Source organism: Sceloporus occidentalis, unplaced genomic scaffold (genome assembly GCF_023333645.1).
Source record: "Sceloporus occidentalis isolate IW3139 unplaced genomic scaffold, rSceOcc1.0.p SCAF_34, whole genome shotgun sequence".
In the NCBI taxonomy this organism is placed as follows: Eukaryota; Metazoa; Chordata; class Lepidosauria; order Squamata; family Phrynosomatidae; genus Sceloporus; species Sceloporus occidentalis.
Genome location: NW_028317014.1, coordinates 9,345,913 through 9,373,350, shown reverse-complemented (window position 1 = coordinate 9,373,350; position 27,438 = coordinate 9,345,913). Strand labels below are relative to the sequence as shown.

General features: G+C 41.2%; 1 protein-coding gene across 1 annotated transcript; it reads left to right on the top strand.

Moving 5' to 3' along the window:
- The first annotated feature begins 4,444 nt into the window (after nucleotides 1–4,444).
- Nucleotides 4,445–25,503, top strand: LOC149298236 (fibronectin type-III domain-containing protein 3A-like). The gene is made up of 25 exons (XM_089487715.1): nucleotides 4,445–4,555; nucleotides 9,198–9,273; nucleotides 9,790–9,866; nucleotides 10,847–11,075; nucleotides 11,932–12,210; nucleotides 13,475–13,533; nucleotides 13,922–14,079; nucleotides 14,357–14,416; nucleotides 14,597–14,735; nucleotides 14,918–14,971; nucleotides 15,563–15,684; nucleotides 15,787–15,961; nucleotides 16,424–16,510; nucleotides 17,207–17,345; nucleotides 17,441–17,509; nucleotides 17,948–18,066; nucleotides 19,030–19,135; nucleotides 19,436–19,611; nucleotides 19,746–19,859; nucleotides 20,790–20,939; nucleotides 21,070–21,353; nucleotides 21,529–21,741; nucleotides 23,800–23,966; nucleotides 24,549–24,670; nucleotides 25,186–25,503. Exons 1-25 carry the CDS (start codon nucleotides 4,445–4,447, stop codon nucleotides 25,501–25,503), a joined length of 3,603 nt encoding a protein of 1,200 aa, XP_089343841.1.
- Nucleotides 25,504–27,438: the final 1,935 nt, after the last annotated feature.

The window sequence follows — 27,438 nt, the reverse complement described above, 5'->3', positions numbered from 1 at the left end:
TACCTTGTTAATCCCTTGCTGTATGCGCTACATAGAACTGTGTTCACCACCTCCAACTATATCACTATGTAAAGTATGATTTTGTTTTATTGATTTTTCATCAATTTTCATTCCTGGCACATTTTGGGTATTCATGGGTCAATACGCGCTTCTTCTCTCTATCTTTACTTTTACCTAATTTCTACTCCAACCCCCTTGGAAAAATAAAGAATCCTTCGGATCATGTAACCTTTTGTTACATCTATCCTTGGGGTGTTTGAGTTCAAAACTCCTCTTAAACCTATCCTTATCCTTTTTTTTTTTATACGTAGCCTTTTCTGGACTATTTTTCAGGAGGAAAATGCTGTCTGGTAAAACTGACCAAGATACCGGTTCTACGTTTTTTCCTCCCTGTACACACGCATCAGTCTAGACTTCGCAAGGGGCACAAAGGCAGTATGTGGGCTGCGTGTTATTCCTCCTAACGTGTTACGCAATATCTGAAAGTTCTGGCTGATGATCCACATCAGATGATGTTACTTGTGTGTTTCAGACTCCACTTTGTTGATTAGATTTCCAAACTATGTTTCATATTGAACTCATTAAGTCTGGTAGGCATTTCTTTTGTCTTTGGGAGATGTATCATTAAGCTGTCCACTTAAGAAGATGTTTGGCTTCCAAAAATGTTCTCATGGCTTGTAAAGTATCTTATAAAGCTACCTCTTAGTGTGCTTAATAATCCAGTTGGTTCCTTAAATATTTCTGCCTGGTCCTAAAGCATTGAAAAACTTCTTCACCCCATGTTGCTTATTCAATTGAGGAACTCCTGAATACTAATACTTATTTGAGTCTGTCAGGTCCTGCTCTACTAAATAATTGGCCATACACTACTGTATACTTGTCTTAAATTGAAATTGGGAGGAAGGGATGGTGGCCGCCTTTCTCCTGGAGCACCCATCCTATGCGTGGAAGCTGAACTCCATATGATTCTTAAGCGGCTTGGACACTGCCTTGTTCGTTGTGATGTTGGATATGAGCTGCTTGAGTAACTTGAACTGAATAGGAACTCCTCCCAGCACTTATTGCTAAGGTTGGCATGAGTTCTGCAAATGTATTCCAAGCCATAGCTACCTGAAGAGTTTACGTGTGTAGAATTTTGTAGCCTGATGTATTTTGGGTCCAGGGAAGCGGGACAACCACAAAATTCTGTTTGGAATGATAGCTGCACCAATAGTTACAATGTCACAAGTTACCTACCAGCGAGAGTGATGGACCATGAGCTGTCTAGAAGGAGTTGGCTGGCAAAATGTTACATACAATATAGTCAAATCGGCACTTGGGCACCAATGACTGTACATGTTATGTCTCTATATACTTGGCAATGCAGTTAATGTCTGTGTTCTGTGCTGTGTCACAGTATGGATTTTGTATGATATGCATGTTCTGTTTTGGACTAAACCCACCATCAGCATCACAGCTCTGTTACCGTCTCTGTTAAATCGGCTGTTATATTTAGGGTTTTTGTTTCCTAAAGCTTTTTTAACAATTGAATCTGAACATGATGGTACTGTTCAGTCTGACGAGTATTTTTAGTAAATAGGGTTGGTTATTGGATGCATTCTTGACCTTAAATAGTGTTGTAGGATTTCCTGTATGAGTTCATGTCGTGTATGTGTGTGGGCTGACCATCCCCCACCCAGGAGAAGGCTCATTATCTTCCTCTTAAGGACACTTTCTGTACATCCTTGTCATGTGCTGGCTAATCTCTGTATTTAAAGCCTATCCAGTTCCTTAAATCTTTGAATTCAGAGTTATTCACTAATGACATTGCTACTGGGAGATTCCCAGCCCCAAGCGGTGTGTGTAGAAGAGGCCGTTAGGGAGGGGGCAAAATGCGTATGCAGTTTTTAACAATGGAAACCTATAGGTAGTTTGATATTTATACAGATAGTGGGTTCAGCAAAGAATGCAAGTTACATTGTTGAAATTCATACAACAGGAGACGTTCTTTCGGTTTTTAGATTCTCCCCCCCCAAGGGGACAGTTTGCCGTACTTGAGTTCCAATCTGCAGCTGCCCTCTGGTCTGATGGCTGCTGCCGCTGATTGACTGCTTGAAGCAGCCAATCGGTGGCAGCAAAGCTGTGATGGTTTTCCGTGCCTGCTCACAGGGGGGTCTCGGCAGTGTTGGCGTTAACCGTCAGTAAGCGTATAACTGCGTGGAGATGTGGTTGGCTGTACTTATCTCCTACACCGAAAATAGCTTGGACTGGGGCGAAAGGCCACGCCACAAAAATTTAAAGGGACCACACAGCTATCATACGCTTTAAAGAGCACATAATGGCTGGAGTGTTCTCTTAAGCTTACTAAATCTACACAGCAGCCATCTGCACGTCTGTATAAGACATAAGTGTGTCAGAGACACTTGTGCATTTAAACCTTGCGAGCTGGCCCCATGCTTAGGTGACATGGGCCCTTTAAGACTGTTATTTAAAGACCATCCTTTGCTCAGAACACCTTATGTTCTTCCCTGAAACTCCTCGACCGCAGAATTTATAGACGAGTATTTCATAGAAACTGAGATGAATAAACACAGAGGTATCAGAAGTGCAGCTGCACCGTTTCTCAGTTGCTATTTCAGAATAAACCATTTCCCTGCATTAACTAAGCGGGGGTTTCTTCAGTACTTTTTGTTTTTTCTAACAGATGTGGCGACCACGTCATATTTGTGCTGTCGAGGTAATCTTTAAAAGCTGTCACTTATTTGAAGCAGATCATTGGCTCTCTGATCTTTTGGGTCTGCTTAACCTCCGATACATCTATACAAAGAAACAGGATTTTACATCAGCCCATCTCGTCTGCCCAGTTTTCCTGATGTAAAGTCTCAGACCTTTATCAGCCATTGGCCTTGTCTTTCATTCAGTATAGCTGTATGCCTGTCTCATGCATGCTTACATTCCCTCACTGTATTAGACTCTACCACTTCTGGTAGGAGGCTGTTCCATGTATCTACTTCCCTCTCTGTGTGTCTGTTAGAACAGACGGCGTTGAAATGGCTTGACTGTTCCTTAAAGAAAGGAGATGTAACAAAATCTTGGTCTCGTCCATCCTATGCTGGCAATGAGTTTGAGGCCAGCACCTAGCTTGGTCCAGCTTGGTGGAACATGAGCTTCAGTCTTCCATATTTTAGTCTGAATGCTTAGTCCATACCACCGGCCTTACTGCCAATTTTACTCATCCAGTGTGGATGATATTATTTCTGATATTACTTTATGTTCTGCCTCATTGTGCGTATTTATAGGGGCATGTAGGGTCTAATAGCTTCCGTTGATGGCACGGAATCTTTAATACACGATTCCGTGGCATGCTGCATATTGATTAAATGCTCAAACAAAGCCCTTCTTCCTTGATGGAGCTACACCATCATCTGTGGCGGTGAAATGTGTCATGTTGTAGTAAGCGGACGTGACGTCTCTGCTTTGGCCAGAATTGGCACAGAGGATGTGATGTGGCGTTACACCAGGAAGTTAACTCGGTTCAATCATTCACTGTTCAATCATTAAACTCCACGAACAGTCGCTAGTTCAGTATCTACATAGCCTTTGATTCATTTTTTCCACTTTCCTGCTATTAACCAGCGTAATCCAGAGCAAACATCGCATCCCCTGGAAGTAACACGTTTAAATAGCTGCCACTGGGAACGTGAATTTATGAACCGATTGCCGCGAAGTCTCAAACACAGAACTCTTTTGTTTTATTTCTGCGCGAGAGAAATTGCCAGATAAACATAATATGGTATGACAAATTTCCTGTATCCTGTTCTCTCACTCTTTTTCATAAGAATTTAGAGAAAATTGAAATCCCTCAGACACATTTCATTTTTTTTATTTTAATTTTAATCTCATGGGATGCTGCCATAGACAGGGATTCACCAAATGATTCCTTCTCATCAGATAAGTTGGAAGCTAGATGCAGATCATGGGTGGAGAAGCGTTGCCCGCCCAGAAGGTTTTAATCTAGGGAACCAATCTTTCTTGATCCTCTGCCAAAAGTTTTTCTTTTTTTTTCCTTTTTCTTTTTCTAGATACAGTGTAGTGGTAAATTCTAGCTCCTGGATTTCATTGTTCTAATCCACCGTTGGTCTGGAGGTGTGTGCTTTTTCTGATTAACATTTAATGACCAAGTAGGACAGCCTACAATGCTGGTGGGACCTGATGGATTTGAGAGTTTGCCTATAAACATATACGAGACGGAATAGAACGTTAGGAATCATTCATATTGGCGGAAGGATGGGGTGTTCGTATGTATAATATATATTGAAATGAGTGCAGGGCCAATACATGATTTCTGGAAAATGCACATAAGCGATCATTTTTTGTTATCTGTAACCAACAAAGATTCTTTTAAGAAATAGCTAATTTTGCTTTTTCATGTTGGCAGGTCGTGGACGTGAACATTTGTCGATGAATGATCATTTCAGCTATGATGGCCGACCAGCCTCCTCCTTTGGAAGCCACACCTTTACTAAATGAAGTTTCACTTCTACCTCACATGGTTAATGGGGACAGCACACAACAGGTAAATGGATTTCTGCCTGCAACTCCTGTGTGAAAGTAGCGTACTATGTTTCACATCATGTTTGGGGAAAGTTGGGATGGCCAAAACCAGTAGAAGACACCTTTATTTAATAGAAGCATAGACGTCATTCAGGAACCTACAAATTCAGACGTTGCTATTGGCTGATGAGTGTTGTTCGCCCCGGTGGCATAATGTTACCGCTCTGTAGATTGTGGCCGCATGGAAGGTATTCTATGCTGTAACAGCTGGAATTTAGCTGTAGGGTATTACCGTGGAATGCACTGACTGGGAGAGGTTGATTGTTGGGTGTGACTGTATTGTGTGTTCTATAAAGGGAAGGATAGTGTATCAGCATGGATGTAATTGCAAGGTGAACTAAGTTATATAGTATATATTAGTTAGGAGTAGCTTCCCAGCGAGCTGACAGTAGTAAAGTGTCTAGCACCAAAGATGTGGCTGTTCTTGAAGCCTATAATCACGCCGCGCTGTAACATGAAGAGCATGGGTATATGGCACACCGTAAAGGTATTATTGTAGTTATATATGCTGTAAAGTGGTAAAGTAGTCTAGTGACCCATATAGCCCCACCAAAGAATGTATTCATTAACCTGTAAGGTTAATCAGAGTACTAACTTTTAGAAGAAGCTGCAACTCGCTGCCCCCTCTGTCGTCCCATTTCCTTGCCTCTTTTGCACGTTTGAAGTGACAAAAAAGCAGAAATCGCAGACCCTCTGGAACTCTTGCACGAGGGCATGTCTTGTAAGTCTCAGGGCTAGTGGTGGGGATAGGGGCAAATGCAGTAGAGATGGAGTGGAAAAATGAAATAAAAAAATATTTATTGAGAAACCAGTGATGTCACTGTGACATCATTGGTATCATAAGTTTGAGAGGGAAAAAGGGGGAAAATAATAAAATGAAGTGCACCTTAGCCCTATCACTATAAGTAAAAAAAAAAATGAAAAAAAACACACTACCCCCAAACCCCTTAAGCCAATAGTATTAAAGAATATGTGATATGGGGTAATATGTAAATCATGGATGCGGTCCTCTTGATCATGTTGCTGAACATAAATTGGGTTATTGTTCAGGTGTGGCACGGCATAGAAGAAATTTTAAGCAAAAATGCTATTTTAGTATATGGTTTTATCTGTTATTAATTATTAACATGTTTTATGTATTTCTATGATTTTTAAAAAGGCCCCACTTCTGATGGACAAAATGGTGTATAATTTGTGTGTGTTCATCAAATATGGAAAGGGGGAATCATGGTTTAACAAACACAGTAAAAACTACAAAAAAAAATCTGTTTCTGAGAACTCCTGAGACTGAACGGTTAATACCACGTCACAGGAAAAATATTAGCCATGGAAAGACGTTGTGCAGTCGCTTTGTAGGTTTTGTTCCTGGAGCTGGTACGGCCATTCAGTGGAGTGATGTATTTAGGATTTAGGCTGCATGGGCCTTCTCTGTACATACATGAAACACGTCAAGTCAGGTCAAAACATTGACTATTAGAAGCAACTTGCAGACTTTCCCGCTGCCCATTAGTCATTTTGCTGGAGGTCTGTAGGCTACTAATCGTGTGTTATGAGCCAAGTGAGGGGCACTTGTTATGAGCCAGGTATTTGGGTATATAGAACCACAGACGTCTAGTTATAGTATTAACTAAACAGAAGATGCTGTAGAAATCTGTTGTCTACATAAGATATTTTGTTGGATGACGTCATGCGTACTTTTTCTCACGCCCCATCTAACCTCAAATCTGCAAACGTTACTGTATTGTATCCACTACGGGCAACTTTGTAACCAAGCTCTTAGAAATATGATGTTTCTTTGGAATTGAGGTCAAATGCATAACAAACGAGACATTTTTATAAAACTCCCAGCCACGATGAGCAGTAAACATTTTAGGACTATCAGAGGGGTTTCTTGTCTGAAAACCATGATTTGTGGTTTTCATTTCTTTTTTTTCTGTTTTTCTCATGATTTTTGAAAGTTATAATGGATTGTGACGATACAAAGAACATTTCTGACCTTTAGATTGCGCAAACATTAGTGTCTGTTCCAACTAATACAATGCCACAGTCGTCAGAACCCAACTGAACAGTTTGGGCTACCCCAAACGACAGTATATTCGAAATATGAATAATAGTAGTTTCCACCAGTTTTTATGACGCTGCCGAAGCTTCAATAGGGGAATAGGTCCTCTAAATCCAACAGACGCTGAGCAGCACCTTCTGATTTATTGATGCTACATTTCCTATTGTTCCTAGAGAACTACTGGAAAGGGTTAACTGAAAGTGCCTTTTAAAATGTGAAAATTGTTGAGCAACAAGCACGTTTCCTTGCTCTATTAATCACTGAAGCAATGACGTACCACGCTCGAGAACCCGGTTTATCCTCTCTAATATAATATGAGAAACCACTTCTTATGGTTTTCTTCCCTGGCACTCCAGACATGAAGCTTTTCATTTTGGCCATTGCACAAAGTCTGATCTGGATCAGTTGTTACATTTCATTTGAAGACTTGAAAAGCATATTCTCGCTGCTGGTGTTGGCTTCTGTCCCCTCATTTTCCATGACTTCATGCCACTAATTGCCGGTTCTGTTGGCAGCCAGGAACAATGCAATTAATCTCCCAGTAACTCCGCTGGAATTTATTGCTTATTACTTTTTTTTTTTTTTTTTTAATGTGTGCGTCGTATCATAGTTTGCTGGGGGTTTATCTCTAGGCCGAAATGAATTTCTTGTTAAGTAAGTCTTGCGCTGGTAGCTTGAAGGCCCTTCTGTTTATTAGATGCTCCAGTTGCCCAATCATTTCTTTCTCTATAACTGCTTCTTGACCAATTCTTAATCGCAGGTTGTTTGGCAGGGGTAGTTCGATGAGGTTCCTGATAATTTATGGGTTTGTTCAGAACCTTATTCGGCAGGGTCATATCATGGCCTTTTGTTTAGGTACCAGGAGGATTCTTTATCCGGGGAAAGCTGAGAGGTTTCCTGAACTTACTGGAAACTGACTGTAAAAGTCATTCGGACAGACGCTTAGACAACTTTCTCTATAATGCAGAACAGGAATGCAGGCATTTTCGTCTGGAGCGTAATGTTTTTTCTTTATCGACCCCCCGTTTATTATACTCGCTGTCCATTTTTATCCTTGGGTTACAAATGTTTCTGCTCATGGACCTCCAAAGTCTTTTCAAGTGCTTAAGAGCTTGGGAGACCTTCCCAGTCAGGAAAGTTTAGAATATAACTTCATTCACCGGTGCATGTATGAGGAGATCATGAATGCCACTCGGGGAAGGATCCAGGGGGCCGGGTAATTGCAGCTCTTAGTATGTCAAAACTATATCGCAACTCAGTGTCATTAGCACATATACAGTGGTGGCTCCAACTGTTCAGTGGTTGATAAATGCCTTCACCAACTGATTATCTGTGATTTTATCTCATATTTACATAAATATAAATGAAACCACTTATCAACTACAAACATATGACATCCACTCAGTGCTGGCTTCATTAAACCGACCACCACAAAGAATATACTCCTTTCTAATAGATATATTTTAATGTAATATATTGAAGACTTTTTTGTGTATCCTATATACTGAAATCACCTCACCCTCTCTTATATAGTCCACGTCTCTATATCTAGAGTTCCAGCCTCAACCTCGCAGGGCTGAACCACATTTGGTTTCCTTGATGAAACCTAATACATTGCGCGTTGATGGTTGCCTTAGATGTAAATCAGATATCCTATAGTTGGTAGGATTGTGACCAACGATGGCCAGGTTGGCCATAGCTGCTGGCTTCCCTTTAGACCTTGTTGAAGTAATGAAGTGTATCTATGACTGGCTTTTTTAATTTACAATGTTAATGAACGTGATAATGCTATCTAGTAAGTTCTCCATAAGAGTAAGATCTGCGTTCTTACATCAAGAAAAATGGTCAGAATGGATGGGCTGAAAGATTCTTACCTGCCATCTTGTTCTATGTCCGGCCGGTGCTCCTTATCCCTTATAATAATTTTTTTATGTTATTTTATTACTGTTATGTGGACTGCCCGCTGTTCTGCGTGGATAAAATATTTTAGCCCTTTATTTTGGACCGTGTGGTGTTCCCACTGGGGTATATCATGTGATTCGATACTATTGCTCAGACAGCCTCTATAGTCTCAAAGCATTCTCCGCAGTCTGGGGGGTGAGAGGTCGTACGGTGTCGGCACGGAGCTCACAGTCCACTCCTGGGATAGAACTACCAGACCATGATACCGGCAGTGGATCTCAGAAGCGACTGGGTGCTCTGTCGGCCCTTTGATCTTTTGTTTCAAGTTAAATGATTCCAAGCGCTTTTTTGGCATACTGCAGAACTGCTCTTCTTAAAAGGGGAATACCAAAAGAACACTTCTTCTTTTTTTTGGTTCTTAATGAGCAGCTCTGTTAACGTCAGCCCTCATAGTTAGATGTTAAAATAGGCTATGTATTAACCCATTGAATGCTAGGTGGATGCTAATTTAACACAATTGTTTTAAGGTTGACTTCTTATTCTGCATTGTTTATTGGTGATTCCATGTTTTAGTTTAAGGAACCACTTCCAACTACACATGTAAAACCCGAACTCTTCCAAACAGCCTCTCTACTTACAGGTCATACTAGTGCAGGTGAATCCAGGAGAAACCTTCACGATCCGCACAGAAGATGGGCAGATTCAATGTATCCAAGGTAAGGAGAACACAGACTAATGCAAAGCTTTGACCTCCTGGGTTATCACGATGGCTGTGAAATATCTAGACAAACCACATTGTAACATCATAAGATCTCTAAGCAAAGGGCTTCCTGTAATGTAACCAACGTTATCGTTTTATCTGACATACTGAACTTACTGATATCGGCGAAGCTCCAGGCGCCTCCTTACACTCTAAAAAACAATTATTTAAGAATGCACGGCATAAAACAAAATGCCTAAAGAATATCACGTAGAGCACAAGATATGCAATTGTATGGAGGCTCAAGAGCTATGGTGGATCAACTCCCACATGGCTAGTCTGCTTTATGGAGAACGCAGCCCAGACCTCTTTCTAGTTATCGGCACAAAGCAGGATTGTTGCAAACATAGATTTTATTTTTTTCTCTGTAGAAAGGTGGGAAAGCCACGTGACTCCAAAGAAGAGTAATATTTAGAACACAGTAACCATAAGGATTAATATATCTAACGGGTTCTTCTTCTTCTTCTTGCAGGCCCTGCTCACGTTCCCATGGTCTCACCAAATGGTTCAGTGCCTCCCATATTTGTGCCACCTGGCTATATGTCTCAGGTATGTATCACCTATATATCATGTGAATCCTATTCTTTATTAAGCATAGGGTGAGCTGTTCCATCACAACACATCTATTACTGAAAAGGAATCGCATAGCAGGTCTGGAAAGGAAGCACAAAGAGGATCCAGTCTGATGAGGTCATAATGTAAAACTAGAGGGTTAAAGGATTCAATCTAATTCAGCAAAGTTTTACTTTAGTTGGAGGGTGGTAGATGAATGGAACCATCTCCCTGCAGAAGTGGTAGAGGTGAATACAGTGGGGATGCATGGGATAGGCATATGGCTCCTGAATCTAAGAGGAGACCAACGACCGATCAAGGCTCCTCTCTTATGTTGGGGGAAAAAGGGGCAGACAAGATGGGCCGAATGGCTGCCAGATTCAATGCGTTAATGTAACGGTTAAGTCCTCGGTACATTACCTCTGCAGCCATAGGTAGACTTTACAAGTTCCTGTGTGTACCTCGTTCCGTATTTCATCTGGCATCACAGTGATATAAAAAAAATAATTCCCTCCTGTCCTGTAGCGCTCTGTTTGCTCTGGTTTTCGTCCCGGACTGTTGTGGGTGGCATTGCGGTGCGAATATTAATATGCGCCTTTCACTCGTATTATCAGGTTACTAAAGTTGTTTTCGCCTCGTGATACATATTCCTGACAGTGACTGGGTCATTTGCTTTTATCTTTCGCTGACGGGAAGTCCAACTTGTTTTTGGCATAAATAGCGTCTCCACATCCGTCATTCTGCGTTCGTCTGTAGGGGAAATGCTACAATAGTTTAATCCGCCAAAGAAAATACGGTAGCAATAAACTTGGTCACAACTCGCTCTTCTATTCATTCTTTGTCTTTCCCAACGCAGACCCAACAGCAAAAATAAACTAGACTTTAGGGGATCTTTGGGTGAAATGTGCAAGATTCTTTCTTTTTTATTCTTAAAATCTGCTGATGGTAATTTCAGATCTCTCTCTTTTACGTCGTAGGTTGTGGAAGAAAATGGCGTGCGCAAAGTGCTGGTCCTGCCGCATTCAGCAGATTATCACCAAGCGATGCACCCTCAGCTTTCACACATTGCGCATTATATTCACCATCACCCCGCGCTGCTCCCCCATCCAGCTCATCCCGTTTATTCCCCCGTGCCCGGGACTGGAGAGATGCCCCAGTTTATGCACCAGCCTCCTCCTCACCCACCCCATATCTACCAAGAACAAGGTACGGCCATTGCAAATGCCGATGTCTCAACAGTTCTTTGATGGGGGGGCCGAGCCCAGAATACGGACCTTCACTATACGATCTTGCTGATTTGTGCTTTTATATAACATGCATCTCATGGGGAAAGTCCAAAAAATGTCAATAGTTCTAAAGCCCTTCATTGGGAGTTCCAAAACTCCGACTGTAACCCAAATGGGATGATAAAATAAATGAAGCGCTATGGTGTTTAAAGAACGGATTTATGTGTAAAATAATTCGTTTTCATTATTACATGTATTTATTCTGCTTCCCAAAGGGCAATTAGACTAATAACACAAGTTAGTGTTCTAACGCCATTTATTTTTAATACACATTTTTGTTAGCTGTAGGAAATATGTTAGTCATATCCCGTTCTATTTTTACTCCCAATTGTTTATCTAATTTTACGACTTGTATTTTATTTTCTTGCGTTAAGAACACGGGTTAAAGTGCTTTTTAAAAGGTTTTAAAAAAGTAACATTAATAAATAATAATAAGTAATAAAAAAAACGAAAAAAAAAAACATACTCTATATTTATTTTCATACCTGAGAAGCTTGTCTATTTTGAGCCAGAGCACAATATCATATGGGGATCATTCAGCTATGGAATTAAAATGTTTTTAGAAGCAGAAAATGTCTTGATTTTATTAAAATAAATAATTTATATTCAAGGCTGTTGTTGAATAATTTGAAGGTGGCGAATGTTCTACATACCAGTATTGTTCTCAGCCTGACATTATTCCACCTGTTGAATTGCATTGAAGCGCTAGCTTATAGCGTCAGTTGTTATTATTTAGCCAGTTTTGATATTCGATGTTTTACCGTTTCTCCTCCCAGAGCCGCGTTCCCACGGGAGGACCAGCTTCATACAGAGAGAGGAGCGAGCCATGAAAGTGCCAGATCCGGTTAGGAAGAGGTTAAAAGACAGACAGATAACTGGGCACAGTAATAATAAGCTGAACAGCCCGCCTTCCTCTCCGCACAAAGCCCAGCTAGCGGCCAGCGCGCTCATCCAGAATGGCTACTCCAAGGGGCAGCATTTACCAGGAGGGCCCATTAAACTCCAGCAAGCGGCCAAGAGCCGAGGCAGTCCGCCTGCGGATAACGAAGCTGGCGGTATGTACTGCTTCCCTACATTACCGTAAACCGCGAATGCCGTAAAGATGTAACTGACTGCACCCATATTCACACGTAACACACACGCTCGCTTCCGCCGGCTCTGCTGCCTTGAGGTCTGTAAATGACTTTTTTCTGTGTTTACAGAATAGAAAATTGTTAAATGTGTATAACGGGTTTGAACATTCGCCTGAATTAAGCTATAAAATATTTATGCAGTTGGCAACCTGGCAACCGGCAGCCAGTCTCCTGGCTCTCTTTAATCGCTTGAATTCATTTCTGTTCTCTAAACTAGGAACACAAATCCGCCCCGTAAAATTAAGAATTTAGCATGGTTTATAGCTCTACACCGGCATTAAAAGGCAGAAAGCTGCCACGCGGAGATGTCTCTGTCTATTCTTGGTTTTGTGGGGTGGAAAAACATTTTATGCTGCTCTAGATCCGTACGCTCTTGGAAACGTACACTTTGCTTGTCACACCTCTCTTCTTGCGGTTATTTATTGCTGCGTTTTGTCTCTCTGTCCCATCACACCTGTCCCATCACACCTGCCCTCTCTTTGTTTATTGATTGATAATGCTTTTATGTAGCTTGGAAAGAGGAAGGACAACTCCTTGGAAATGTACCCGTATATCGTAGAATATGTTTATTCACTAAACATGTGCCTTCAAAAGAGAACATGGCGTTGTATGGTATTGGGTGCATGGACCTGCCTTGCAGCTGGGGTGGTATGCTGCATGAGTGGGGGAAGATACAAAGAAGAAAATTTGGCTTTTTAGATACACATGGGAAAGATTATATTGGCCGGTTGGTTCTTAACTGGAGTGTTAAATCAAGCCCCGCTACCCCGCAAAGGAGGTAGATTACAGTGAGTGGAAAATAGGTTTGTTCCGGCCGGTGGCGTGCGCTCTAATCCAGGATGTGCAACAGGACGCTGCCAATAAATAATATAGCGGCGGTAGATAAGGACATGCGGCGTGAACGTTTATTGATGTTTACCTATATAGCGGCAGCAGATTCCGCGGCGCTGTATTTTGGGGGGTGGGGGAGGGGTAGCATTGAAAAATTGATCAATTTAATGCAAATGTTAATTTCCAGCAGGAAGTAAAATCTGTGCGTTTCTAACCCGGCCGTAATTGATGCCGGCTGATGTGTGGTGGAAGGTCTCACAAAATAAATAAAGGGCCACAGCCGTTATGGGGTCGGGTCATCCCGCGGGTGCAAAGTTTACCCCAATGTTTATGTTTCCATCTCTCTCTCTACCAGATGGAGAAACGGAGCCCAAAAAGCTGCAGGATTTTAACGTCAGCGTGACAAAGCCGGCTGTGAGTATATTCGGGGAAAAGTCTTACTCGGAAGTTGGCGCTTTTTTTTTTCATAGCCAGTGTTGAAAAAGATGTAACGTTAAATGATCTTTCAGGAGCTCGGTTGTCTCTTCTTCAGGTGGAATGCAGAATGTTGCAATTGTCATGGCAACCGTTGCAATGTTTTTGTTTTTTTTTTGCTGTTTACTCTTTTACTCCCGTGAACCAAAATCGCTCACAAATACAACTAATAGCATTTGCTTCAAAGAGACGAAAGAAAACCGCTTATTACGAACGTAGTTCCAACATACTCTGCAGCGCAGCAATTGGGGGGGGTAACATTTAGGTGGTCTCTGCGCCACCTGCGTAAAATCCTTGCAGCTGACGCTCGCTGTTTGCTTTTCCTTAGGTCTCCGCGTTGGAGGCCAGGTCCGCTTGCCTGTCGTGGGGTGTTGGAATGGGTACAGCGAACCAAGAGAGTCCCGCGAGCCTCTTACCCGGGGCGTTGGTCTACGAGGTGGCCGTCTCCAACGGCGGGAAGAACGGAAACTTCAAGCAAGTGTACACGTAAGCAGCTCCTCCAGCCTGCCCCTGTACCGTCCGTGCATGCGCGTCCGCGCTCGTTTAGGGCAGTAATGTTTTCACGCTCCGTGGTCTTTCTTTTGGGGCAATAATAATTTGAGATAATAAGTTGGGCGCAGGTACCTTTCACTCGCCAGCTGTTGCTTATCATACCTGCCTGATGGGAGTTGTATAAGCAGAGTGTCGTCTAAACAATAAAGGCACATGTATGAGTTATAATTAAAGCGTACGTGCCACTTGGTAACATGCTGCTTGTTCACAGAGGCGAAGCTGCATCGTGTTCCCTGACCGACCTGCGGCCAGCGACCGACTACCACGTCAGGTAAGGGAACCGGCTACCAGGTACAGGAAAAAGAAGCCTGAAGCACGGCCGTTGGGTCCATTCTATAGTAAACACAGGAGTGCGAGGGGAGGACGGGGTTTCCACCAAAATTGTAAGCTTAGGTACACAGGGAACTTAACGTCACCTTTTGGTAATAAAGTTCGCTTGTGGATTTTTCAGAGTTTCCGCCACTTGTCCGCCTCTCGAGGGATCCATTTGTGAATTAGTGAGTTTCACTACGCAGAGCTGTGAGCCGGACACTCCGGCGGCACCGAGACTCACCAACCGAAGCCGGACCTGTCTGAACTTACAGTGGAAGGTGAGTTTCCTGGGCTGATTGTACAGATATATCGTTAATATACCACGTGTCCGAATTACGTGTTGAGCCAGGGATAACCAGCAACATACTCACGCGTTCAACTGTTATTTGGACCACCCGACGTTTAGATCAGTGAAGCTTTACATGCGGCAAATTCACTTTTCTTCCTCAAATATTTTCAGGCCGCCAGTGACAATGGTTCGAAAATCAACGGCTTCCTCCTGGAATGGGACGAGGTAATAACCCCCCGCGCATGCCTGCATTCTCTAGATCCGTTTCAGGGTCACCGCGGGGCAGCAATCTTATCTCACAGTTTCAAGGATGTTGTGATATCAACGGATTGTCCTCATATCTTTGCTCTTTTGGTTTATCTATAAAGGCAGCCTGTAGTAATTGTTACAATATTTGGTGAATTACCTAATACCAAATAAAAATCCCTTTTGGTTTTTTTTTCTCTCAATCACAAAAGTGTGTTTTTGAGTTGATTCCATAGACTTTGTTGTCTAAGCGCGCATGTGCGCACCCCCCAGGTACAGTATTGATCCCAACAGCTTGGCTCGGAGGCCTGGGTTGGCAGTGTCGGTAAAGGAGTGCGGTTTGTCCGAAATGCATAATTTTCTGTTAGCACCACCGTGCTGGGGGACAGGGAACAGTGAGGGGGCTTTAATATTTCTCTTTAAAAAGGAAAAGAAATTGATAGAATTTTGTTTAACTCTTCATCACCTCCTCTCTCGCTACGCTTAATCAGAGTGAAAACCTAACCCTATATAATGGTATATATCGTCTTACGTGTAAAATTATATCGATATTTTTTTGTTCTATTTAAGGGTAAACAAGGGCCGTTTAAGGAGTGTTACTCTGGATATTTCAAACAATACAAGCTTACAAAGCTGACCCCATCCACAAAATATGCTTTCAGACTGGCAGCCAAAAATGACATGGGAATGAGGTACGTGAATACAAGCTTTATGTATTTATTTCTGTTTTTAGGTAGGGGAAGGGGTGCCTATGTTTACTCTTATTATATTTTGCGTTCGTTCATTCTTTCCAGTGGATTTAGTGAAACAGTGGTCTTCTATACATCGGGAAGCGTCCCACCCACACCACTGCCTCCCAGGCTTGTGCAGTCTGGCATCACATGGCTGTGTCTCGAATGGAGCCCACCCAACGACAATTCATCAGATGAGACACTAACGTATTGCTTAGAAATGGAAGAGGAAGGTTCTGTAAGTAATAATCCCAAACACGTTATCTATTCCTCCGTGTGGATGAAAATGTTGGTTTAGTTACCGTTGCAACAGAGCAGTGTCTGTTTTTTTGTATCGCATGATAATTTAGGATTCCCTGAAAAATCTAAATACGGCATAATGTTACATGATTAAATAATTATTTATGGCGTGGGTTTGGGGGTTTAACAGTACTAGGTGGGACGGCACACATTCTTGGCTCACCACCTTCAGATTGTGCTTATAAAAATGAAGCTGAAATGAAGGAGCCTGCTTTCATATGAATGTGAGTGTCAGTAATAACGTTTTGTGCCCCCACTGCCCTTGCTTTTATGGAAGGGAAGCACCACCACCTGTTTCATGCTCTACATATGTTATATTTGATGTATACTGTTCTGCTGTTTTCGGGTCTGACTTGAAACAATTAACTGAATGAAGAATTTGTGTGTTTGATTTCTGCAGGGTTACGGTTTTAAGCCAAAACACAACGGTGAAGAACTCACATGCACTTTAAAAAACTTGAGAAGGAACACTTCTTACAAGTTTAGGGTATGCTCGAGTTTGGCGTTTGTATGTTTTATTTGGTATTTCGATCTTTGTTATTACTATAAAGGGTCAGTGTATCGGAGGATAAATATCTGCCTCATTTTATCACCTATATATCGTGGTAGTCAAATTGGGAGGAAATGTAAGGACTGTAAGACTTCCCATGTGAAAGGTATACAGTTGTTGTTCTGAAAGGAGGTCTGCTGTTAGAACCTTGCCCGGAGGGTTAAAGAGTCAGAATGGCAGCACACTGTATTTAGGAAGACATCGGCTTCATAGTAGACAGAAAGGATGTACAGCCATAGGCTTCTATAAAGATGTGAAACCTGCCCGTGGTGCACCACAAGCTGTGCCAGATGTTCTTCGCTTGTCCACCACATCTGGAAGGTCCTTGCGCACATCAATAAGGACATGCACGTGGATCAAGCTACCAAAGGAGAGAAGACACTTGGTTGATTCAGCTCTGACTCGTGCAACTGGACTAGGTCTCTTAAGTCAGGCTTTGGGACTGAGGACATGACTCGCCCAACCATACGCTTTTAAGTAATTTTTACTAATTGGTCAACATTAAGGTGTTTTTGAGTCCTCTGTCCTGTCTTTGCCTTTAAGATATTTAGAGGTTATCAATATTTCTAAAATGCCCTTATTGGACTTTTTAGTGAATAATCTTATTGTTTTTATTTTTATTTTATTGCACAGGTATTCGCTTTTAACAGTGAAGGCAGAAGTAACCCCAGTAACGTCGTACAATACGCAACCTCTCCTGATAGACCTGGCCCTCCGTGTAAACTCAGTGTAAAGGGGAAAATCCATGCACATAATGTAAAAGTAACCTGGGGTAAGTCTGGTTTTGTGGGGGGTTTTGTTTTTTTTATGACATGTTTTTCATTTTGATTTTATTTTTGTTACTAACCTGTTTTATTTAACTTTTAGATGCACCAAAAGACAACGGAGGGGCAGAGGTCTCCAAATATTTCCTTGAAATCTCAGAAACCTCAAATGGTAACTGTCTAGAGTTCCTCTGTTTTCTATTAAGAACACTAGGTTTGCTGTAACTATCTTTTTGTTGCTGCCATGCCTTGTGGTCGTACATGTTCCTATATATTTGTGTATCGATAACAGATGCGTTTAGCGCTTTACAGTATAATAAAGGGGAGGTGCATGCATTTGTTTAAGAAGAGAAGGGGTCCTACAGACATTATGGCATTTGTTTAGGAAGAGAAGGGCTCCTACAGACATTATGGATGAGATACAACCGATATGAATACATTAAGAGACAAGGCCTCTGCCCAGTAGAACTTGAGAGATAAGACTGCAAAGAGCCACCTTGAAGTTATGCTCAGTAATGGCGCACTTGTTACTTGAACATTGACACGTAAGAAAAATAAATGTTTTCCACCTCGTTGACTGGATTTTTTAATACATATTCCTTCTAAATAGGGAATAGATGGGACGTAATATACAGCGGATCTTCAAAAGAGCACGTATGTGACCACCTTAAGCCTGGCACTGTCTACAGATTAAGATTGTACTGTGCCAATGCCGTTGGCTCGAGTCAGGTGAGCTTTCCATTGCATAGGTTGCACTTGCATTTGCTTTTTGGACAGACACCGTTTCTGTAAACATCAAATGAGGAACATACGATTGCTAGTCCTTCTGTACTCGGTTATTAATATCTGGCTGTGACATAACAAACCGACGCAATTTCCTGCATGAGAAACGCACGTTTGTGTCTCACACTTGGAGATTTCGCCCGGGTCCTGATATTATTCTCTGTTGTCTTACGACACAAACTTGTCTAGGACTAGAAATAAAATAAACCGCCTTTCTATAATAAAAAAATAATAGTAACATTTGCACTGCATTAGGCTGTGTATAGGAACATCTTTACAGCACATTTTCTTTTTTTAGACTTTTAAGCACTTTTAGACATTTAAGGCTTTTGTACTCTTTGTACCGAACGCCTTTTTGATGTCCCCAATAAGATATTGTGACACCTGATGTCACACGTGACTCCTACCACGTTATGATGTCACAGGGTATTTCTCCCATGGAGCACCCTGTTCGGACATTGTGAATAAAAAGCTCCTGGGTTTCTCACTAAACTGAACACGTGTGAGACAAGGGCCAGGTTGCCAGGGTGTCCTGACATATTCGTGTCTAAGCACCCACTGGAGACCTTTTGGTGGGAAATAGGAAGCTGCCATTACATACGCAAACTTCTGTAGGATTATTCAGGCGCGGAATGTTGTTGTTCAGTGAATGAATATACTGTATGTCTTTACACTTTATAAACCGTCTGGTTCTCAGGTTCTCCACCATTGTTGACATAAGGAAGTGTTATTTAATGCTTTCCACAAAAATTAATGAGGTGTCTCACTAGGCCATGACCTATGTTTGCTATGCTCTACCGCTCTTCTAACAAGTCGTCTCAAGTTTAGCCTTAGTGCAACAATCTTTTTTTCCTGCTAGGTGGATTTTCCAGTACAAATGTCTTATGTTCTCTTCCTTGTGGTTTCTAGGTTTCGGACATCCTAACAGTTCAGACAGCAGTTGTACCGCCAGGTCCTTGCCATCCTCCACGTTTGGCTGGGAAGGCCAGGCCCAGGGATTTAAGCTTACAGTGGGGTACGTTTCCACTTACTGTGCACCCAGTTCTGTCCTGCACCTTGTCAACCCATAAATGTGTTGATCTCTGCATTTTAAGGCAATATTCTAAGTTAACGTCAATGTGGTAACAATGTACAAATGTACAATTCGACATGACACATTGCACATTGAAAAAGGACGGCACAAATGTGTAGGGCAGCTCTTTTTTCACTTGTAGGTGGCAGTCCCACCTTAAACATTTTCCATATGAAATGATGAACGTAAAAACAAAAAAAAAAAATGACTTCATGTAACTGAGATGGGTGTTCTTTTTTGTAGCTTACCCTCCTTCTGACGGTGGCACATCGGTGACGAGTTACACTGTAGAGATGGCAAAGTCTGACCAAGAGGATCGGGGACCGGTGTACCAAGGTCCAGAGCTAGAGTGCACAGTGAGCAACCTGCTCCCAGGGCAGACCTATTCCTTCTGGATCAAAGCCGCCAATAAAGCAGGGGTATGGTATCTCTAAACATATGTGATCATTCTTGTTGTTTCTTGTTGCGTATTGCTTTTTTTTTCTTCAGTATTTGTACGCTTAGTGGGTACTACTTTGAGTACTACTTACTTTGTGCTTTTGTGTTCTCCTAGTGCGGACCCTTCTCAGAGAAGTCTGAATTCTGCACAGCTCCAGGGCCTCCTGAAAGATGCAAGATGCCGCTGTTGAGCTGTAAGAGTGCAAACTGCATACTAGCCAACTGGGAGGTGAGTGTGGCCTCAACTTTATGTTCAGAGTGTTCCTTTAACATCATTTACAAGCCTGACAAATCTTATTCATACTACAGAGTATGGTAAGTACTCTGTAGTATGAATAAGATTTGTCAGGCTTGTAAATGATGATCTGATTAAATAATAGTTCATTCTGTATCAGGAGCAGGGAGGTATGGTCATTTTTTATATAAAACACTCAGTTGTTGATCTTGCTGCCATCTATTGGATATTACAGGTATTGTGTATGGAGAAGACACTTTTGCAGTTTGTACGAGAATGACTATTTGTGTATAATTTTGTTTCATACATAATTTTTGTCAGGGCCACTTCATTGTTAATATAGTATTTCTAGGAAGGATTTGGGGCATTTAATAATGCCACGAATTATGTTTCTAATGGGGCATTTAGTGGATGGACCAGTGCCATTAAGGCTATTTTCAATACTAACTAAATCAGGAGCATCCTACATGAGCTCTGCAGTGGTAACTTCTCTCTGAACCAGGCCTCCCCGAGCCCTTCTGCAAAAGGGCAGAGCAACCAGGACAGCCTCTCCCCATTTCTCTAATCAGTGTTAAACGGCAACAAAATGCAAACGAAAATGTTAATGGGAGTTATGCTGTATCCCCATCAATGTCTGGCTCAGTATACAAGTGAAAGGAGTCATGCTTAATGAAAAAAGAGTGCGGCCAATGTGCACATTTCTGATGAAGTGGCAAATGCAGAAAAAAACTTGTAGTAAATGCTGTCAGATCTAGGAGACCAAGTCTGTCAGTTGATCTGGCAGTATGTGTAAAGGCACCTGTACTAAGTGATAGGTGCTTAGGAAAACCTCTTTCTGTATGCATGTACGATATATGTGAAGGCTGCTGGGAGGTATTTTGTTTTCAGTGCTGTCTAAGGCTGAGATTCTTGTTTCTGTTTTAGGCTCCCATGTGTAATGGCTCGGAAATCACTGAATACAGGTTAGAATGGGGCAGGATGGAAGGATGCATGCAGATCGTTTATACTGGCTCCTGTCCAAGCTATGAAATCAAAGGTCTTACAGCCGCAACAACATATTACTGCAGAGTCCAGGTATAATAGCACCAAAATATTTGAACCAGAACTGCATATTTTTCAAAGGATATTGACTATATCGTAAAGCGTATTATTTAGTTCACTAACTTGCCTTCTAAGACCAATAACATTTTTTTACATCTTCTAGGCAGTAAATACAGCAGGTGCAGGACTGTTTGGAGACACCGCTGTAGTGACCACACCAGCATCAGTCCCGGCTGCCGTGACATCCTTACATGTGCTTGATGGAGATCTCTTGGAAACCCCTCTTCCTTCACCGTCAGAGTGCCTTGCTATTGCATGGAAAGAGCCATGCTGTAACGGATCTGATATCACCGGGTACAACATAGAATACGGCGAGAAGCAGCAGCTAACTGTTGACTGCGTTACGAGCTGCATTCTAGAAAACCTGATCCCAGACCGCACCTACAGGTAACGTGCTCAACATTTTTGTCTCTTGATTAGGATTCTAGCATTCACTTTTATTAATATGGCTTATTATACATGTAGATATAGGGTTAAAGAGTTTAAAACTATTGTTGAATAAATTGTTCATGTTTATAAAATGCTGGCCACACAGGGCTCATTGTTACTTTTCCCCCCGCAGGATACGAATCCAGGCCATAAACAGCTTGGGTGCAGGTCCATTCAGTCAATCTATTAAAGCCAAAACAAAACCACCGCCGCCTAACCCTCCTCATCTGGAATGTGTGGTTTTCAGCCCCCAGAGCCTTAAGTTGAAATGGGGTGATGGATCCAGCAAAGCTTTAGCAACAGAGACTTCACAGTTCAATTTACAAATGGAGGATAAGCTCAGCAGGTAAGTCACTCTAGTGAGTCCCATTGATGGATTAATGAGTGATTCATTAGTCTTCTGCGTGTTAATAGATCATTAGCTGCTTAAAAGTAATTGGTTAATATTTAACGCGACAAGGTTTGGTTTTCCAGACATTAGAGATGTTCCCTTTTAATGGGCATAAAACCAACTAATTAATCTTTTAGGGAATCCATGGTTATGTTTGCTCATTACTTTCAGAAGCTTGGAACTGGGAATTTTCGTGATGTGAAACAGAGGAATTACAGAGAAAATGCACCTAGCCAAATAATGTTTAGTTTTTTTAACTGGTAGACAATCCTTACAGAAAGGTTTGGGGTCGTTTAATGCTACTTCTTGCTCTTATAGCCAATGAGGTAACTAAGTCAGTAGCAGACTTAATGTATGTGATAATATTGAGTAGACTTTACATTCACTTTGTTTTCAGCAGTGTAAGTAGATCTAACACAAGTAATATAAAGTGCAATCAAACTGTTACATTACAAAAGCTGACATTTGTATTTATCTAAAAGTATTGTATTTTGAGCCTTAAAAGTTAAATGACAATCGCAGAAATGGATGCTATCATTTTTTCATTATCAATGCCATATTCTGGTCTAAGCTAACTAGGCGTAGAGCAGCAGTCCTTTATCCACAACACTGGGGCAAATCATCGTCCCTGGTGTGCTACTGCTTCATAGGCTGGTTGGGGAGATCAGATGATCTCCTTTGTTATTGGCCCAGTTATACTATGGAGTAGATTTGTGTATTTGGATTCATATGAATTTTAACAAGATTTGCCAATTTCCTTAACTTGTACGAATGTCTGAGAACGAGGCGGGACCCTCAATGAAACCAACGAAGCAGAGGGCTCAAAATTGTTGTTTGAATTTTGTTACTTTTTCACTATTTCAAGCTCTATCACACTCACACTTTGTCAAGCTGTCTTACACACTGCATGCTTTCTTTCAAGGTGTCCATATCTTCCTTTTCTCTAGCCTTTTCTTGTTCTTCTTTCCTCGTCCTTTTCTCCCCGGTATCGGCTGCATTAACCTGGCCATTTTTGGTACATTTGCACAAGTCTACTATTGGAGGTCGTTGCTTTAGCTCTGGTGCTGTGTGTCCATAAGATGTCACATCCTGGCACCCAGCAAAGGCGACAGCAGCCATAGAGATTAGTGGTAAGGGGTAGCTGAGGCACGGCCAGAGCAGCCAAAATATACATTGTGCTGTTGTCAGTTAAATAATGGTTCTCCTATAAACCCAACAGAAACACAAATTATGAACATGAACGCATAATAAACAAAGACAAACAACTGAAATTGGATAAACAGGCTGTGGTCTTTTATTTAGCTTACAATACATTTACCAAACAAAACCATACCTTATTAACATATACCAATAATTCGGAACATATTGCCACTCTTGGCCCAAACCCAGAGTGCGACAAACTTTTTAACACTACTCCAGGCCATCCGCCCTAAAGCCAGAAGGCCCACCGAACCACCAGTCCACCCTTTTTTTTTAAATTATTATTATTATTAAGGGCAACCTTAACCCCAATAAAAGCCACGACAATTTAAAAGAATAGTTCTTTTTGGGTGGGAGGGTGGTCGCCTAAAAAAAAAAAGTTCTCCCATCTTCCACCTTTGGCTCTCCTGCTATGCTGCTGCTCAGCAGACGCTCCTACGAGGTCAGTGCAGACAGTTTGCAGTTCGCCTCAGGTAATGCGCCTCACCTCAAACGTGGTGCTATTTATAGCGCAAATTCCCGCCCTTTGCGCAGTGCGAGACATCCGCGAGAGTGCGAGACATCCGCGAGAGCAGGGCAGGCGCTGGTAGCGCAAGCGTAAATAAAACATTCTACCCCTTTTTTATTTTATTTTATTATAAACACTGAACTTTTGACCCTAACCTGCTTTACCTGCCTGACCTATATTTGACCGCTTATCCCCACAATCACATGCAGCCCCGGCTGTTAAGTTGAGCCAGGGCTATCCAGAACCTGCAGAACTGAAAATGGCTAAATGAGATTTGTTTCACAGTGGGATGTTTTCTCGTGTAGGTTTTTTACAATCTACAATGGACCCTGCCACACGTACAAGGTTCAGAGGCTTAACGAATCCACCACGTATAACTTCAGAATCCAAGCGTACAATGATGCAGGAGAGGGACCGTTTTCTGATGTTTACAGTTTTGCGACAACCAAGTCTCCACCATCGGCATTAAAAGGTAGGAATTCCACACGGTGTCCTAAAAATCAGTACATATTGGAATCGGATATACACGGACGCAAATCACTTAAAGCTTTTATTGCAGTAAAAGGTGGATCTACCAACTATTAATAGAGTTTAATGCATTACAGAGGGTGCAGCAGCAGGTCGACCATCAAGTCAAAAGAGAGGCTGGCATTGTAACCTCATGTTAAATAGTCGAGACATTGCTGGCTCTTATTACAGATTTTTCTTATTGGCCATAACTGAAGGCGCTGTAATATGATGTCATATTCCATGCGCTTGGTAATTAAGACAGCAGCCCTTGTAAAGAGGAAGTGTTAGAGAAACCTACCCCTGCTCAATACAACACAGAACCCGGAACCTCCCTACACCCTTAATCTTTTAGGATCTTAGAGTAACCTAATTACCTCGTGCTGTATATAATTGTCATTTCCTAAATCAGGACTGTATCTAGTCTGCAGGAGCCCTGAATTGAAGATTAATATATATATTTATTTATTTTCCTTGTCTGTTGGATTGGTAAAATTAGGAGTTGGATTATACATTTACATGTATATGCCTTTTATTTTTTTTGCAGCACCCAAAGTGCAACAGATCGAGGATAACTTGTGTGAAGTAACCTGGGAAACCTTGCCACCGATGAGGGGGGATTCCATTGTTTACATCCTCCAGCTTACCAATGGGAGAGAGACTGATCAGGTATGTGTACGGATTAGTAGGTAGCCATCTTTACTACTGGACAGAAAGGGTAGTGGATACCTAGTATAGTCTTCCAGTGGATGTAGGACAGTAAATGAATTCAAGAAAGCTTGGGCTGTGCATAAAGCTGTCCTAAAGAAGTAATAAGTCAAATAGTGATTAAAAACGGCAGACCAGTTGAGCCTATTCGTTCTTTTCTTCCGCTGCTACCTATATGTGTAATTAGACGTAATGTAAATGTGAAGTATGCTATCTTCCAGTATTAAATTGAATAAAATCTGCGTTTTCAGGCTTGAAAAAGATACAGGTACCTGGCACTTTGATACAGTTCACTTTGAAATGTGTCAGCTTCATGTTTTTCATAGTTTTTCCAGGTCACCTTTATTTATCCCGACATGTTGTTTAAGACTTCTCACTCCTCTTCGTTCTCTGTCTTCTTTGGTCGGCCAGTTCAGCTATACATGCCGGCATGTTCGGGATATTAACTCACGGCGCTTTTCTTCCGGCTTAAACAGGTATACAAAGGACCGGAGACCTCATTCAGTTTTGCAAACTTTCAAACAAACTGTGAATACCGGTTTCGAGTTTGCGCTGGACGTCAGTTCCAAGATGCCACGGGATTGCAGGAAGTGTATGGACCTTACAGTCCAAGCACCACGTTCTCATCTCAAAGACAAGAATTGATCCTACAGTGTGCTAACGCTACGACGGAAGCCACAAAGACCAAGAGGAAACCTCTCACCGACGAGCAGTTCGCCATTTTGCTCCTTGTGATATTTGCTGTCGTGGCTTTCCTGTTTGCCGTCGTCATTCAGTACTTTGTGATCAAGTAGACATTAGTCGCTTATTCTCAAGATAACCAGTACAACTATTTTTGTTTCTCCTTTCAATATTTATGTTTAATTGTTCTAATTAAACTTATAGATGGAAATGATTGTATTATATATAAGTGCATTTCCATTCTTGCTGCTCACTCATTGAGAGGCTGGATTAGCACAATCCTCCCTACCTGCAAAACCATAAAACATCATGAAATTCTTAGAAAGGGAATTTAAGTTCTTTGTTTCTGGACTGTGGTGTGATATGCCTTAATATAGACTCTTCAATGTCAAGACGGTGCTGTTTATATAGAACATCTGCTTTTAAAGTGTGTCCTTAAATGTTCAAGCTTTTGCAAGTGGTAGCTAAAAAAGGACTTGTTAACGAAGAAAAGAAATAGTCTTGGTGTACGTTTTTACACTGACCGAAAGAGAGTGTAAAGGCGGAAGACGATAGGGAAGCTCTAGGAAATCATAGGGAAGCACACTGTTATTTACTGCATATATATTATATTGATGTAATTGGAAAGTGAAGAACAGAGATGTGGAAACAGGTTCCACACCAAGTTTGCATTGCCAAATGGCGTAAGTCCTCTGTCATTTGGTCCAGTTGAAGCCCACGGTTTGACATATTTTCCCCATTTGTCATAATTGACGGTGCACAATATCACTTTTTTTCTAGTGATGAAATGTTCTCTAGATGAAGAACGCCATTTTGGAAATTTTGTTAAATAGCTGATATTAGGTGCTTGCATAATCCACCTAGTGTGTACGCGCGCACGCTAAAAAAAAAATGTGTATTTACTGATTGCGGTGAATACCTTATCCCAGTAATCAGATAATTTTACACACAAGGTTTTTGTTAAAAAATAATAATAAAAGTCGGGCTGTTCATGCACAAGAAGGAAGGACATTAGTAGAGTGAATCAGATATGCAGCCGTGTGAAGTCATCATAACAGTGACACATCTCCAGCAAAAGAAATAGATTGATGGAGTTTGGTGCTAGTATTATAATTATCCTAATTATAATAGCCCCAGTGATGCATAGCATGACCCTGAAGCTTCCTACTGATAACCTAAGTTATATAGCGTACCTGAAAGCATTAGCTATTATTCCAATGTTTCATTGCAATATCCATTCTGCCTTTTGCCGGTTAAATAGGCCTTACGACCCTGTACTGTGTATGCAATTCCATATTCATATATCGTCCTGCTTTGCATTTCATTTATATATTAGAAGACAAACATCTAATTTTCTGTGCTACTCAAAAACATTGCAGCACTTTCTGAACAAGCACAGATTTGTCTTTACGGAGGAAAAAGAAAAAGTGCATTTATTATAAATGTTACACTATTTGGCTCAAACTGAGCAAATGTTTTTATACTGTCTGTAATCTAAGAGTTAAATTGCACGTGAGATATGCCCATATGATGTATTATCTACTAACCTAAGTATTTTTACATATAAGATGTTTTTTGTAAGAAAGTTATCATGCTGATAATATATATATATATATAAATATATAAATAGACATTCCATCACTTTATATTGGAGATGTTTTTTTTTGTTGTTTTCACGATACGTCATTGTTCTTTCAAATCATTTTTTTGTGCATCCATTTGAAAAAGTCTGTTTCTCATAGAACTAAAAGACTCCATTGTATGGATGCGATCTCTCTTTTGTAATAGATTTTTTTTACAAATGAAACAATAGTAGCAAAGTGGTAGTGTTTTAAAGTCATGTGAAATGTGTCCATTTCTTAGATTATTTTTCATTATCAAATACTCAGCCATTATGCAAAATGAGCATTTTTTGTATGAACCTCTACATACATCATAAGAAATACATATTGCTCATCAATGTCAATCATAATCTCCCTGCGTATCATTTCATATTTTATATATTACCATTCCTTTTTACAGTAGATTTACCGTGCAATCTAAAATGT